The sequence below is a fragment of the Rhinolophus sinicus genome, linkage group LG07 (assembly GCF_036562045.2).
Source record: "Rhinolophus sinicus isolate RSC01 linkage group LG07, ASM3656204v1, whole genome shotgun sequence".
Lineage (NCBI taxonomy): Eukaryota > Metazoa > Chordata > Mammalia > Chiroptera > Rhinolophidae > Rhinolophus > Rhinolophus sinicus.
The window spans coordinates 68,370,385-68,384,613 of record NC_133757.1 but is presented as its reverse complement, the minus strand read 5'-3'; the positions used below and the strand labels follow the sequence as shown (position 1 = coordinate 68,384,613).

Below are 14,229 nucleotides of genomic sequence, written 5' to 3'. Positions count from 1 at the left end.
GGCTCAGGTCCCCGGCAACAGCGGTGGAAGGCCCCTTTGTTCCTGGCCGCAGGCCTGGGGTCGGGCAAGCAAAAGTGGGTCAGCCCCGCCTAGCCGCGCGTCGGCCCGCCCCCCGCTCGCGGGCGGGGACTGCGGACCGTGCGCATCACCACCAATCACCGCGTCCGGCACCAGCGCGCCGAAGGGGGCGTGGCCGATACAAGCCCGGCCCCTAACTTATGAATATGAAGTATGTCCGCAGTCTCTGAAGCCTAGGGTTGGCCAGCGCGGTGTTGGGGGCGGGCTTGGGGGGGGCGGAGCCCGGTGGCGAGGTACATAAGGTCGGGCGCCCGCTGCCCCCCTCACTCGCGCGTTAGGAGGTTCTGGTCGTTGTGCTGTACCGTCTTTCCGCCTGCGTCAGGGACCTTCCCGACTCAGTGGTGAGGGCCCTGGCGGCACCGGCTCTACAGGCCCGGGGCGGCGGGCGGCCTGTGGCCGGCCGGACAAGGCGGGGCGGCGGCGGCACGCCCCTGGGCGGGGGTGGTGCCGGGGTGGGCACGGGGTGGAGTCTGACCCGCTGGCGGCGAGGGGCAGCGGGAGACCGGGCCAAGCCACGGTTGGAGGGGGCGTCCCCTCGATGGCCAAGGCTCGCCGAGAACGGTGCGCTACCGCAAAATGGCGGCTGCGAACTCGAGGCTGTGCCCCGCGAAATGGCGGGAGTGTCGAGTGCCCGGATGGAGTGGCGCAGGCATCGCGGAGGGCGCATGCGCGCGGCGTGGGCGGGCCTGGGGCGGAGCCACGTGGCGGGGCCAGACTAGGGCTCCTGCTTCCCAGATTTCCCTTTGGAGTTGCACGAGGGTCTTGCCCCAGCACACCCCCGACACCTCAAGTTTGGTTCCGAATTGCGCGGTTACAGGCCTGTGCTTCCGGAGCCTTTTGGCAGAGGTGGTCCCATTCTAGAAAGGATCAGTCTTAAGTCAGCACCGGCCCCACGTGGAGTTCCACATGTCGGGATCCCTCCCCAGTTCCCTACGGAGGCGGCCCAGTCTCCGGCCACCCGCACAGGCACTCTACAGTGGACCAAGCACTTTGCCACCCCATGGTCATGTTTGAAGTTAGGATCCCGTTAGCGAAGGGGAGAACGAGGTGCACTCGGCCGGTTAGGAAGGAGGTAGATGCCTGCCTTTAGTGCCCAGCACTAAATGCCCCCTGGAGGCATCACCTGGGGTCCACAGCCCGGGCTGCACTGAGGAGTACAGAAGCAGAACCAGGGTGTGGCCCCGCCCTCAGGGAGCTGAGCGCTGAAAAGGGGCCCATGGTGATGAAGGAAATTAATTCCTTTGGATTAAGAAGTTCTGAGTGTGGGGTTGGAATGATTAAATGTCAGGAAGATCATTTTTCATTGTGTCCACAACAAGCATATGTTATTTGTATAAAGTAAAATAGGAGGGAGGGGTGAGCGATGAAGCCCCTGGAGGATCTCAGTGAGGATTTCAACAGTTTGCCACAGGCCATCATGGCATCAGATGAAGGCAAGCTTTTCGTTGGAGGGCTGAGTTTTGACACCAATGAGCAGTCGCTGGAGCAGGTCTTCTCAAAATACGGACAGATTTCTGAAGGTGAGGCTGGTGCTGGGCTGGGGGCTGAGTGGGGCTGCTCATGGGGAGTTTGGGTGCTAACTGCAAATCTCCTCTGCAGTGGTGGTTGTGAAAGACAGGGAGACCCAGCGGTCACGGGGTTTTGGGTTTGTCACCTTTGAGAACATCGACGATGCTAAGGACGCCATGATGGCCATGAATGGGAAGGTAAGGTGAGGGGCAGCTGGTCCAGGGGTACACAGGGTTCAGGCTTGCAGAGCGGAGCCTCGCTTCCCTGATGGTGGGGAAGCAAAGAAGCTGACCTTAGCCAACCTCTTGGTCTCCACAGTCTGTGGATGGGCGACAGATCCGAGTTGACCAGGCTGGCAAGTCATCTGACAACCGATCCCGTGGGTACCGAGGTGGCTCTGCTGGGGGCCGGGGCTTCTTCCGTGGGGGCCGAGGCCGGGGCCGTGGGTTCTCCAGAGGTGAGTGCCACTCTTAGAAACAGAGGCCCTTGGGGACGTGGTGTGGCACTGTGGCAGGAGCTGCTACTCATTGGTTCTTCCTGTCCCTATCTGTAGGAGGAGGGGATCGAGGCTATGGGGGGAGCCGGTTTGAATCCAGAAGTGGAGGCTATGGAGGTTCCAGAGACTACTACAGCAGGTGAGAGCATGGTCCTGTGCAGTGCCTGGCTGACTTTTGTCTGGTCACTGGCAGGAGTTTTGGTGAATATAGACTGAGGTGTGCCCTTCTTACAGCCGGAGTCAGGGTGGTGGCTATGGTGACCGGAGCTCGGGCGGGTCCTACAGAGACAGCTATGACAGTTATGGTAAGTCACACTCCAAGGGCCTATGGTGGGAGCTCAGCAAGCACTCTGTGAACAACACTCAGACCTTGTCACTGTGCTTGCCCATAAGGGACGAGATTGCCATCTCAGGTCTTGGTGCCAACAGCAATTTCTACCGCAAAACCAAAGCTAAGCCAGACTGACTAAAAAGGAAAGGGAGACGAGGGGCCCGCCGAGCAGGCAGCTTACATGCATGTGCGGCCGCCCACCTGGCCTGCCGCGGTCGGCTGTGGGGGGGGTTGGTTCCTCCTGAGGCCGCAGGGCCGAGCCCTCCAGGTCTGGACCCGGGAGTGGAATGCTGCCTCTTGTCGCGTGCTTCAGTGCCTTTACACTGTACCTGCTTCTTGTTCTCAGCTACACACAACGAGTAAAATCCTTCCTGCTCAAGACCGTCCTTCCAATGGCTGTATATTTAAAGATTTTGGGAGCTTCGCTGAATCGTTAATGTGTAGTGAACACACCTCCTTGTACCCACTTTTGTAGTCTTATCAGTTCTGATCTTCTCAAACACAGCCTGACTGCTTCTGACCCCAGATGGCCTCATTACTAGATTTTTATTTTTAAGGAAGCGCTGTCCGTTTTTAAGGGTTTGAAAAGCACTTCGAATTAACTTTTTTTTTTTTTACCATGAGTTTTTTAGAAATCATTGGGGTTGTGTGGGATTTATTTTTGTTTTTGGTTGTGTTGCCTTTTTTATTTCCCTTTTTAGTGGGGTCGGCCCCGTGAAGTTGGGGCCCTGATTCAGTTCTCTTTGAGATTGGACTCTGAGTCCGCTTTGTCGGAAGCTGAGCAAGCTGTGGCTTTTTTCCAACTCCATGTACCATTTCTGAGTGTAGAATGGTAGGACCCGCCCCAGGGCGGTGGCAGAGGTGCCCAGCTGCCCTGGGCCTGGCTGGTGTGGCCCATCTGTGCTGTGTATGACCCACAGTAGCCTTGCAGATGTTCCTGAGAGGTTCTTGGAAATGTTTATTTATATTGTCCTTTTTTACTGGAAGACGTATGCATATCCCATTAATGTTGTATTTGAAGTGGTTAAGGAATTCTTGTACGCAGTTTTCTTTGGCTTCACGAAGCCGATTAAAAGACCGTCTGAAACGAACCTTTCTCTGACAATTTCCCTTTCATTGCACAACGCATTCCTGCCGCAAGTTCGCGGCACTCAGACCTCAGCAGAGAGGGCAGCTTGAGAAGCAGGTTTGCAAGTCCTGCCTGAGGCCCATGGAGAGCTAGACCAGGAAGGCAGAGTAAACTGACGCTGGCGGGCCCCTTGTAACAGCCGACTGCCACCAGTCCGTTAGGTGAGCAGGTGGGTGACGGGAGTGGGCAGGTCAGACTGCAGGACAGCCCTGGGAGGCTTCTGGCAGTGGCAGCCAGAGGGCTCGACAGGGCGGGCAGTTCAGCAGGGATGGTGGACATGTGGGCACCTGACGCTGACTTGACTGCCTTAGTGTAGGAGGTCCCAGAGCGGACGGCAGGCAATGTCCCTGGGCGACCGCAGACTGACCGCTCGTTAGCTAGCTCTGCGGTTGCTTCACAAGTTCTGAGCGTTCTCCGCTAGCCTATGGAAGCTGCAGCCCTCGGAGGACAGAAGTGTTGTGCGCCCAACAGAACCCTCCGAGACGCAAGCTGCCCCTTGGCTAGCTCATATGTGGAGATAGCCCTGTAATCCGAGGTAACTCCTTCTGCTCGTGTCCACATCCCCTCTTGTTGAGAGCTTGTTTGAAAGTAAAGCCATGTACCCGGGGAATGTGCCTTTGACTGGTTTTTGCTTTTCCATTTTTCTTTTTTTTTTTTAAATCAAGCTAGAACTAAAGTCAGACCCTGGCCCTTTGCCCTTCCCTGTCTGTGGCCAGGCAAGCGGTCCAGGCAGTCGGGCCTCGCGAGTAGGTTCCATCCGTAAGCGGGATTGAAGACCACTGAACATCCTATCCTGTCTTTTGGGTTTTTTGTTCATCAATTGACAGTCTTTTCCAGACCTCCTTAAGTCATGCTCCTAACTGTAGCTCTCTGATGTCTGTTGCTGCCTGAGTTTTTTTCCAGAGCCCACGCCGTTCTTTAAGCAGCTCCGTCCCAAGTGGGTAACTGGCTCTGCTTAGGGATGGAGCGTGGCCTGGCCCATCTGAAAGGCGCAGGCCTACCTTGGGCACAGTGGCCCTTGACGGGGCCTCTGCCGGGATGGCCCCGATGACTAGCTTGAGACCCTTCTAGGAGCTGTGGATGGTTTCAAGGGAGGTGGGGAGGGACAGCTGCGAGCACGTCCAGGACCCTGGGTGTAATGCTCCTTTGCTTTGGCAGGTTGAAGGGAAGCCAGTGCAACTTGGAAGGGTGGCCCGAGAGCAGCGATGACCTGGGGTCACCATCCCAAGAGGGACTTCACCTGGGAGCAGGAGCCAGAGGCGCAGCCCCCTGTCCTCACAGCCCATCACCTGTAAGTGCTTTTCCACATGGGTGAAGGGAGGTCTTTTGGGCCTGGCAGTGCTTGGCCCTTCTGGCGGGTTTTTCTCTGGTTTCCTGTCCCACTGAGGGGCAGCTTTCTGTGTGTGTCCTGCTGGAGCCAGCTCTCCTCCCCCACTCCCTCATTTTTCCAGCAGGTGCTTCACTGGCGAGCGTGGGGTGAGGGACTTCGAATTGCTCCAGGAGAATGGGCATGTGGCACCTTGCACACAGCCAGTCCTCATCCGCAACAGTGTGACAGGACATGGGAGGCAGAGTTGAATAAAGGGCTGTGTATCCATCCAGAAATCTTGAGTCTGGTTTGGGGTGCGGCTGAGGAGGGTGGGTCTGCCTCTGGTGGAGGCTGCCTGGAAAGGAATGGGGTTGGGGGGAGTTCCCTAGGAAAGCCTTCTCTGGCCTTGGTTCAGGACACAATAAGAACCCAAACCAGACCAACCAGCCACTTCATGGTTCTCTTGGGGTGTGGGGGCACATGCAGCCTCAGAGGTGGAGGTGGTCCCAGGGTCCTGTCATCTGAGATGGGCACTTGTCTCTCCCAGGGTCCTGGCAAAGGGATTGTATTGGCACAGTGTCCCTGGGTGCCTTCATATGTGCTGCCTGCAGGTCCAAACTTGTTTTTTGACCTGGTTGCCTCCTGCTCTGGTCTTGGGGTGCAGAGAGGCCCTGGGCCTTGGGCCTGTCCGCTCAAGTCCCAGTAGGGTGGGGAGGATGGCCACAGTGGGTCCAAAGTTGGGTCAATGTGTGTGGTCAGGAGAGCTTGGGTGCCCTTCCACTGGTCTTATCTCCCAGGCTTGCCTGCTCTGGGCCGGATTCCCAGGCTAGGACAGAGGGCCACCCTGCAGCATGGCCCCTTAGGGAGCACGGAGGTGCTGAGACCTAGGTCCTCTGGCTTCCCCAGGGTAGGCATGGCTGGGGACCAGAACAGCAAGAGTTCCCTGGGCTCTGGGTGAGAGGGAGACGACCCCCACCCCAAGTCACTACTGAGCATGACATGGCCTTGGCCCTTTCCCCGGTCTTTGATCCTTCCTTGCGCTTGAGTACCCCGGACCTGGGGAGGCTACCCTGGGGCACTGGCTAGGCGCCAGGTCCCGAAGCCCATAGCCCTCTCGCCTTGCATCCAGCTTTGACCCACACCTCGGGACGGTGCTGAGGTTGGCTGAGGCCATCGCACTCTTGACCTGGGGAAACAGGCCCAGCTGCAGGGCTCGAGCCCGAGGTGCGCGCGCTGGCACTGGGAAACGCCCAGGGGTGCTCAGGGTGGGGTGAGGCAAGGTGAGCGGCCAGCAGCGGGGTGTTTCCAAGCGCCCGGCCCCGCCCTCACGGGCCATTGGCTGGCCCGCCCCCACACCAGTGAATGACGGGCTCGCGAGGGTGGGGCGCAGCCTCCGTTTCCGCCGGACCATGGGGCCGGGCGTGCTGTCGCCGTCGCTCTTAATGCTGCCGGCGTTGGTGCTGTTAGCGCTGCTTTGCGGAGTTCGGGGGGCCGAACCCCCGTCGTCGCCCACCGCGCAGACCACGCTCTCGCTACCGCACGCCGTGAGGAACGGGAGCCAGCCGGATGCATCGCACAACGGCACGCACCCGGGGCCGCCGGGATCGCCGGGCTCACCGCTGCTGCGCTCCTTCTACGTGCTCACGGGCCTCAGTGGGCTGGTCTCGCTTTACTTCCTCATCCGGGCTTTCAGGTGCGTCAGGCGCACGCCGCCGATGCGGCCAATCAGCGCGCGCTTCGCGCCTCAGGCGCTAGACGGCGAGAGCCCCGGCCTTCTGGTCCCTTTCGCAGCGTCCTCACGTGGTTGGGGTGTGTGGGAGGGTGACAGGAGGTCACGTGACACCGGGTGCGTCTTAACGCTGGATCGCGGATATGGGTTTCTTAGACGCATCAACCCAGGCTGCACCGTACGGTGGGGTGCGGGTTGTGCCCCCTCTGTGTGTCTGCATTTCCCCTGCCGGGTGACGCCCACCAACCCAACCTGGGCCTGAGACCCCCGCTGGCTGCATCCACCCCTTTGAGTAAGCTCCCCAGCCCACAGAGTGGAATTGCAGGGAGGGCCTGCTGCAGGGCCTGACGGAGCCGCGCCATCATCCTCCGGCATCATCCTCCGGCTTTTTCAGCTCGAGGGGTTGGGAGCGATCAGTTCGTCGGTTTCACCAGTGCTCTTCCCTGGAGAGTTGAGGACTCCCCTCCCTTCCCCGCTGCCCATACTCCCTGCTCAGTTCTGGTTCAGGCCTCGTGGCTCCCTCCGGAGGCCCCCGGCTTCCCTGTTTGGCTTCCTGTCCGGGGCTGACTTCCAGAGGGCCTTTGCCACACAAAGCTGACTATGTCCAGATGCTTTAAAGGGGCCCTTTCTATCCACCACTGACACTCCTGTGGGTGCACAATGCTCTTGTCCCCTCCGAGTACTTGCTCTTCCTTCCATCCGCCGCAGAAAGCCCCTCTCTCTTCCCTGTTGGTCTGGTGGTGATCAGGAGCAGGGTCTTTGGCCTGAGATAGCTCTTAGTTCCATGTCTCTGGCAAAGTCTCACCCCTCTCTGAGACTCCGTCTTCTTATCAGTAGAGTGGGATAACAGCGCCCTCCTGGAGAGGTTCTGGCCCAGGGGCCTGCCAAGGGAGGCGTCCACCTCGTGTTCTTGATATAAGAGCAACTAATAGTCACTGTGACAATTTGACCAGGAAGCTTCACTGCAAGGCTGTGGGGGTCAGCAGAGGAGCCTGAGAGCAGAGACAATGGGAGGGTCATGGGGAAAGCTGGGAAACGGGATGGGGTGTCACCTGCCTCTGGAGGTGACCCAAGACAGCCACTGATTTTGCTTGGGACTGCTTCCAGGTTGAAGAAGCCCCAGCGGAGGAGTTACGGCCTCCTGGCCAACACGGAGGACCCCACCGAGATGGCCTCTCTGCACAGCGATGAGGAGACGGTTTTTGAGACTAGGAATCTGAGATGGTAGCACAGCCCTCTGTCCACCACCAGGGGCTCTGGGTGGGTGGGGCAGGACTGGAGAGTCAGGAAGCTGGAGAGTCAGAAGACCACCAATTCTTGAGGTCATCCAAGGAATCAGCCAGGTCGAAGGCTGTGTGGTCTTGAGCAAGGCAGGCCCTCCTCCCAGCCTCAGTTTCCCACTTCTTTTAAGACAGAAACAGGCCGCAGTGCTTGAGTCAATCCTCTGGGCCCAACCATGAATGCCATGGTCAACATCAGAGATGGAGAATTAACTGGTGTGCTGCAGAGCGGGTGGGTCTGGTGGCCTCTCTGTGGCCCCAGGCTCTGGAAAAGCATGGCAGGCAAAGGGAATGGTGGGAAGGGAGGAGGCCTGGGCTGAGGACCCAGGGGCTGCTGGGCACAGAGGTCGGCCAAGGCCTGAGCCGGGGGGTGACGTGTGACCAGCCCCAGGGTGTAGGCGCAGAGGCCAGGGCACCTAGGGACAGCTCTGACTTTCCAAGGCCCCTCGGGGAGGCATTCGTATGGTGTGGTAGTCCCTCTGGTCCCTACATCTGCTGGCTGGGGGACCCCTTCTCCTGAGGCACGTAGTTGGGCAGGGCCTGGCCGGCTGGGGGAGGTGGACCCTGGTGGACCTGGAGGCACGGCTGGACAGGTGAGAGAGTTCCCAGTCACTTGGAGGGTGAATCTCAGGCACAGCGCAGGGGAGTGGAGCAGGTTGGGCCCCTCACTCCATACTGCTTACCCCAATCCCTCATCTTTCAGATGCTCAGGTTGGGGAGGTGGTGTTTCCAGCAGCCCTGGGGGAAGGACAAGAGACAGGGCCCACTCCCAGTGCCCGCACACCTGCCATTTCTCCAGCCCACCTGAGAGCTCACGTGGGAACTTCCCAGCCTGTCTGAAGCAGCCTTGGCCCTCCACCTGGACAGGACCATCCAGGACGCTAGGTGCAAACCAGAGGGGCCCCAGCAGCCCTACCCAGGATTCTGAGGACCCTGGCCAGACTGCGACTTGTACTGCTGACCCTCCTCCCTTGGGGACACTGCAGCCCTGTGCTGAGGCCTGGTAGGTGGGTGGGCTGAGGATCTTGTCTGGAAGCACCTTCCTTCTGGCCTGGGGACAATAAAGGCAGCAGTGGCTCTGTAGCTGGCACCTAACTCCACACTGAATCAGACCTGGCATCCTGGCTCATGGGGGTGGACGGCAGAGTGGGGCTTGGTCCCGGCCCGGCTTCTCCTATCTGTAACCACACTGGGTTTTTTTGGCCTTGCCCTCAGCTGTTCAGAGGTTCTGAGGAGGAGTCCCGTGATGTAGACGGACAGATGGGGGGACCTGCCAGTCGTCATCTCTGGACCTAGAGAGAACTGTTTATCCATCAAAGCCCTCCTACAAGGACTCCCTCTTCTGTGCTGCCTTCAGCCTGGGTCCCTCAAGGGCCAGGCCCTCTGGTATCCTTGCCTCATCCCACTCACACCATCATCACTTTTGGTGCTCCTCCCCCATCAGCTTCCTGTGAAATCATTGATGAACCTGACCCTATTCTGGCAACTGACCTCGTGAGGGGCTTGATGGGTTTCCTCTGTGTGTTTGATTTCCCCTTCAGGCTGCTGTGTCTGGGCAGGGTCCAGCCCTGTCACCCCTGCCACCTGGAAATCTGATCTTGGAGAGCCATACGGGAGGGGCTGGCCTGTGGGTACCGGCAGCCTGAGGTCTCCCCCAGGCCTCTGGCCAGAGCCACCATGGCCATGTTATTAGGGGAGCTGCCACCAGGTGGCAGTCTTGCGCTGCCTGACCTCTGCTCTGCTGTCCTACTGGGCCTACATGGGGCTTGGGCTCTGCCAAACAGTTGTACAGCTGGGGGCGCCCGGTTTCTCATGCCTCCCTGAGCCCCATCTTGTCACCGTGTCCACCATGGGGTGGGCCAAGCTGCTGCCCACTTGGGACCCATTGGCCCTCTCAGCCCCACGGACCCTTCCTGCCAGGGTTGAGCCCCGTTCCCTGATCCTGCCAGGTGCAAAGGGGTGCTCTAGGCCACGGGCAGCTGGTCACTCTTCTCTCCATTTGCAGTCCTCTGAGTTGGTCCCCAGTCTGCTGCTTTGGGCATCTCTATCTGCCCACCCCCCACACTGTTCATACTTCCCCTTCCCATCCAGCACCCAGCTGCTGCTTCCAGGAAGTCCTCCCTGACAGCACCCTGCCCCCACCCCACCTTCATTCCATGTGAGTGTCCTGCACTGAAGGGCCAGCAGATCCTTCAGGGAAGGTTGAGTAAATGAGGCCAGAGTCCTTGGGAAGTCCTGAGATATCACACCCTCTGCCTTTCGGGCTCCAGTTGTTTCCTCAGCATCTGTTCCCCTCCCTTCTCTCTCCATACATCTCTGTCTTTTTGTCCCTGCATCTCTCTCTGCCTTTGAGCTCCCACCTGCCTCCCTTGTTTATTTCTCTTTTCATCTGCACAGCCTCTCACTTGGTCTCCCTTCGTTTCCGTCTGTCCCTCTCTGCTCTCTGCCTTTCTCCGTGTCTGATCCATTGGGACATGCTTTTAACAAGTGCACAGACACCGTGCCAGCCCCCTCCCCACACCCACCCTGTGATCTGTGCCCCTCTCCCACAGCTCTGAGCGGTTTCTCAAGCTTCAAAAGGCATGTTAATTACTATAATGAGGTCAGGAGAGACCCCACGTCTGCCATTCAGAGCCAGGAACACTGCACGCCCCCAGCCAACTGCCTCCTGCTCACTCACCCCCATTGGGCGGGGTGGGGTACCCCGATCCTGTCAGTACCGTCAGCCTCACTGCACCCCCGCATTAGTGTCGAGTAATTGGCAGCCCCGCCAAGGTTAATGCACTATTAGCAGGAAGTTCTCGGCGGCTAAAAGCTGGGAGGGGGCCTGTCAGCGCAAGATGAAAGGCCCTGGTCCCAGAGGCTCAAGGGCCCATGTGTGCATGTGCCTATATGCGCGCCTATATGCCTATATGAGTGACTTCCAGCCCCTTCCTCCATGCACTCCTGTGGGCACGGCGTGCACACACGAATACACAGTGCCATCTGCTGCCTACGCCAGGTTGGGGTATGCGACCTATGGCCCAGTGCCCTCAAGGCCCCTCACACCACTTCTGACCCCCTTCATGTGCTCCTGGACACACAACAGACCTGTCCCTCAGCCATGGGCAAGCTGTGGTCTCCAGCGCCTGGTTGATCGCTGTGTGGCTTCTCTATCAGGAATGGGGCAGGTGGGAGCTGGTGAGTCTGGATGCCTAAGGCTCTTTAAAGGGGTGGCTTGTGACTGCCTGCTTTGGTCCAGCAGCCAGCTGTGGTCAAGGCATCTTCCAGGAGGTGGGGGCTCTTCTGCTGGCTCTGACATGGGCTCCCCTGGACATGGCCCCAGCACCCAGCAGGGCTATATCCCACTCACCTCGGGTCAGCAGGTGAAGCAGCTGTGCCCTCCTGCAGTTCCTGGGCCCTGTCCTCTCTGAACCCCCATCCTCCCTGGGGACTCAGCACTCAATCTCATCCTCCTTGGTGGGTCTGTGCCGCCACTCTCCACCATATCCTGGTCCCAGGCAGGTGTGGCTGTCCAGGTGCACCTAGGTCTTCACTGCCAAGCACAGTAGTCACGTGTGGCTGTTTACATTTACACGAAAAGTAAGTGAAATGTGAAACCCTGCTCCTCACCGCACTGGCCACACCCCACCTGCCCAGTTGCCACAGGGAGCTGGGGCCACCTGTATGAGACAGCGCAGATCTGGAACATTTCCATCCTCCAGGGAAGTCTAGCCCCAGATTGGCAGTGGTCACCATGGGAGGCCTGGGTCTGTGTCCAACCCTAGGGCTGGGTGGGTGGGAAGGAAGGAGGGAGGGAAGGAGGCAGGAGGGTGGGGAGGGAAGTAGTAGTGGTGTGGGGCCTATTCAGTCTGTTGCTGGCCTTGGCAGTTGCATAAATTGGGTCTGGGCTGAGATTTCAAGGGCCTGGCTGGACACGAGGGTGGGAATTTTAATTTATCAGCAAGAGAAAGGAACACGTTTTTATTTTCAATGACAAACCAAGAACCCGACAGCCTGGGGGAATTCTCCTTGACCCTCCCAAACCCAGGTGCAGGCCAGGCTGGCGAACAGGCCCTGGCCCCAATTTGACCAGGGTCAGTGGAGCCTCCAGCCACCTAGGCCCTCGTCCTACTCAGCGACCCCTCCCCCTACCAGATCTCTGCCTGGCTGAACTGGGGCTTCTGAAAACTGCTGGAGCAGGCAGCGGGTTTGGTCCAATTTATTCTGTAATGAGAAAATTGTCCCCGCATATTTTTAGCTTTCTCCACAGCGCCGTGGCCTTTGAAGGCTGAGAGGTCCTGGACGCTGATCCTGAGCCCTGGGGACTTGTCCTGTGAGCCGAGTGCCAGGTGATAGGTATCTGGTCAGGGGTCAGTGAGTGGTGAGGGACGGGCCAGGGGTGCTGAGCACAGGTGAGGAGCCAGGTCTAGCCCAAGAGTTCAGACCAGGGCAAATAGGGACAGACCCACATCAGAGATCCTGTGCTGAGTCTGAGCCTGGGGCTGACAGCCAACCCTGGATGGCCTCTGACTCTGACTGAGCCTTGACCCCAAGTCTGATCCCTGTCCCCAGAGTGAGCCTGACACGGAACTCTTGACTCCAGAGGTAGCTTACACCAGAATGACCCTTCACCCCAGCTGATTTGTCTGCTGAGGCTGCAGGCTGGGAGGCCTTAGCTCTGAGAGGGGACAGGGTCTCTTGGGTGCCCACAGAGGACCCGGCTGGACAGGGTTTCCCATGAGCTGTTCCTGTGCCCCTACCCTGGCCTTGCCCAGGGCCAGGCCTGGGAGCTGCTCAGCCCTCCCCTCCTGGGCCCTTCCTCCAGGCACAGTGATGTTAAATGGGGGACACACGCCTTTGTTCCTGTCCCTGCTCCAGCTCTGACCTTGAGAGAGAGACAGGAACAGAAGGAAAACGAGCGTCTGCTCAAATCCGCGAAGCGGCTGGGGCAGTGGCAGCTCTCTCCTCAGTGGCCCCAGCATGCAAATGAGCCAACCCATCACTGGCCTTCGTAGAGAATGTCCCCTCTGCTGGTGTGCCCCATCCGCTCCCCTGTGCAGGTCCAGTCCTGCTGGGGGTGACAGAAGAGCCCCTGCCCCTTGGGTGAGGTCCCATGAAGTAGGAGGGTTCTCATTCAAGAGCAGATGGGCTTCTGGAAGGGCCCCCTTTGCCAGGCAGGACTGGGCTGGGCCAGGCATGCTGGCATCCTGGACACGTGTCCCCATTTAACTGTGCTTGGGTCAAGCTGCCAGGCCTCTGTTGCCCTGAGAGCCAGCCAGCCAGCCTGGGCTGAGCCCTCGCCCCAGGGGTACCCAGAAAGTCTGTCTGAAGACCCTCCCAGGTGCCTTGGGCCACTTCTGGGCCTCCTGGACCTGCCCAGGCCACCACCTGTGGGCAGGTTCCCACATCCTCTGTGGAGCCATTGGGCCAGCCCTGGGACAGGCGTCTGTAGTTAAGTCAGAGGACAGGACCCAAAAGCCAGAACACCCACAACAGACAGGCTGAGTTCCCCAGAGGGAAGAAGACAGAAACTTGTCTTGTGGGGATGGGGCACAGAGTGTGGGACAGGCGTTGAAGGACAAACCGAATTTTAATGGGAAGAGAAGGGGAAGAACTCCAGGTGGGGTATAGTCTGAACAAAGTTCAGGTGGCTGGCTGGGAAGTGTGGGCAGGAAGAAGCTCAGGGGACCTGTGGCACATGCCCACAATGTTTCAGGGGTGAGTGGCTGGGGTGGGTCCATCTGGTATGCCTGTCTTGCCTGGGCGAAGGTTAGTTAGCCAATCTTTGGCTTCTTATGATTCCTGGGAGGAGCTTCGATTATCCATCATTTGTGGACCTTCCAGTTCAAGAGCTCCTGAACCCTGCACCACGCCTGAGCGAGAGAAACAAACCCAGAGAGGTGGAACCTGGCAGGGCACCACTGGCATTTTCCAGCCAGCACTTGGTGACAGCATACCTCCATAAGCTCAGTGTGGTGAAGGAGGCTGTGGCATGAATAAGGACAAAACGAGGTCAGGCCCCCAGTTCCTTGCCCACAGTGTGCCCCCAGGAGTGATCACTCTGAGTCCCCTGAACAGGTCAGGCGCTTTACGCCTTTGCCTAAGCTGTGCCCTCTGCCAGAACGCTTGCCCTTCCAGTTCTCTTCTCCCTGTTGGACTTTCTTCCTGCATGTTGAGGTAATCTGCTGAAGGTGCTGAGGTAGGGACTCCTGTTCCATTTCCCAGATGAGAAAACAGAGGTCCAGAGGGAGGTAACTGCCCTGGGGAGACGCTGAAGAGGCACTAGTGGACTTTGTTCAGTCCCGGTGCAAAATTCTCTACCAGGTTGGATGGGAGGTTCAGAGTTGTTTGGGCCTGTTTTAGGATTTGGGGTCTGGGTTTGAATG

General features: G+C 58.8%; 2 protein-coding genes across 8 annotated transcripts; both read left to right on the top strand.

Moving 5' to 3' along the window:
• The first annotated feature begins 273 nt into the window (after positions 1–273).
• On the top strand, positions 274–5,140 carry CIRBP (cold inducible RNA binding protein). 7 transcript variants are annotated; one of them, XR_012497972.1, is made up of 8 exons: positions 299–419; positions 1,480–1,598; positions 1,678–1,784; positions 1,906–2,044; positions 2,141–2,222; positions 2,318–2,388; positions 4,702–4,834; positions 4,995–5,140. XR_012497972.1 is itself a non-coding variant. In XM_019744238.2 (7 exons), the coding sequence occupies exons 2-7, from the start codon at positions 1,442–1,444 to the stop codon at positions 4,704–4,706; spliced, it is 561 nt and encodes a 186-aa protein (XP_019599797.1). In that variant the 5' UTR covers positions 296–419; positions 1,418–1,441; the 3' UTR covers positions 4,707–4,839. The 7 variants fall into 7 exon arrangements, 6 of the variants coding, with proteins under 6 accessions (XP_074193502.1, XP_019599795.1, XP_019599797.1 ...); XM_019744238.2 differs by lacking the exon at positions 4,995–5,140 and having other exon boundaries at positions 296–419; positions 1,418–1,598; positions 4,702–4,839; XM_019744237.2 differs by lacking the exons at positions 4,702–4,834; positions 4,995–5,140 and adding an exon at positions 2,761–3,505 and having other exon boundaries at positions 296–419; positions 1,418–1,598.
• Positions 5,141–6,224: 1,084 nt separating this feature from the next.
• On the top strand, positions 6,225–8,944 carry FAM174C (family with sequence similarity 174 member C). Its single transcript, XM_019744240.2, has 3 exons — positions 6,225–6,545; positions 7,689–7,805; positions 8,565–8,944. Coding segments are annotated over exons 1-3 (402 nt in total). The 5' UTR covers positions 6,225–6,261; the 3' UTR covers positions 8,566–8,944.
• The last annotated feature ends 5,285 nt before the right edge of the window (positions 8,945–14,229 follow it).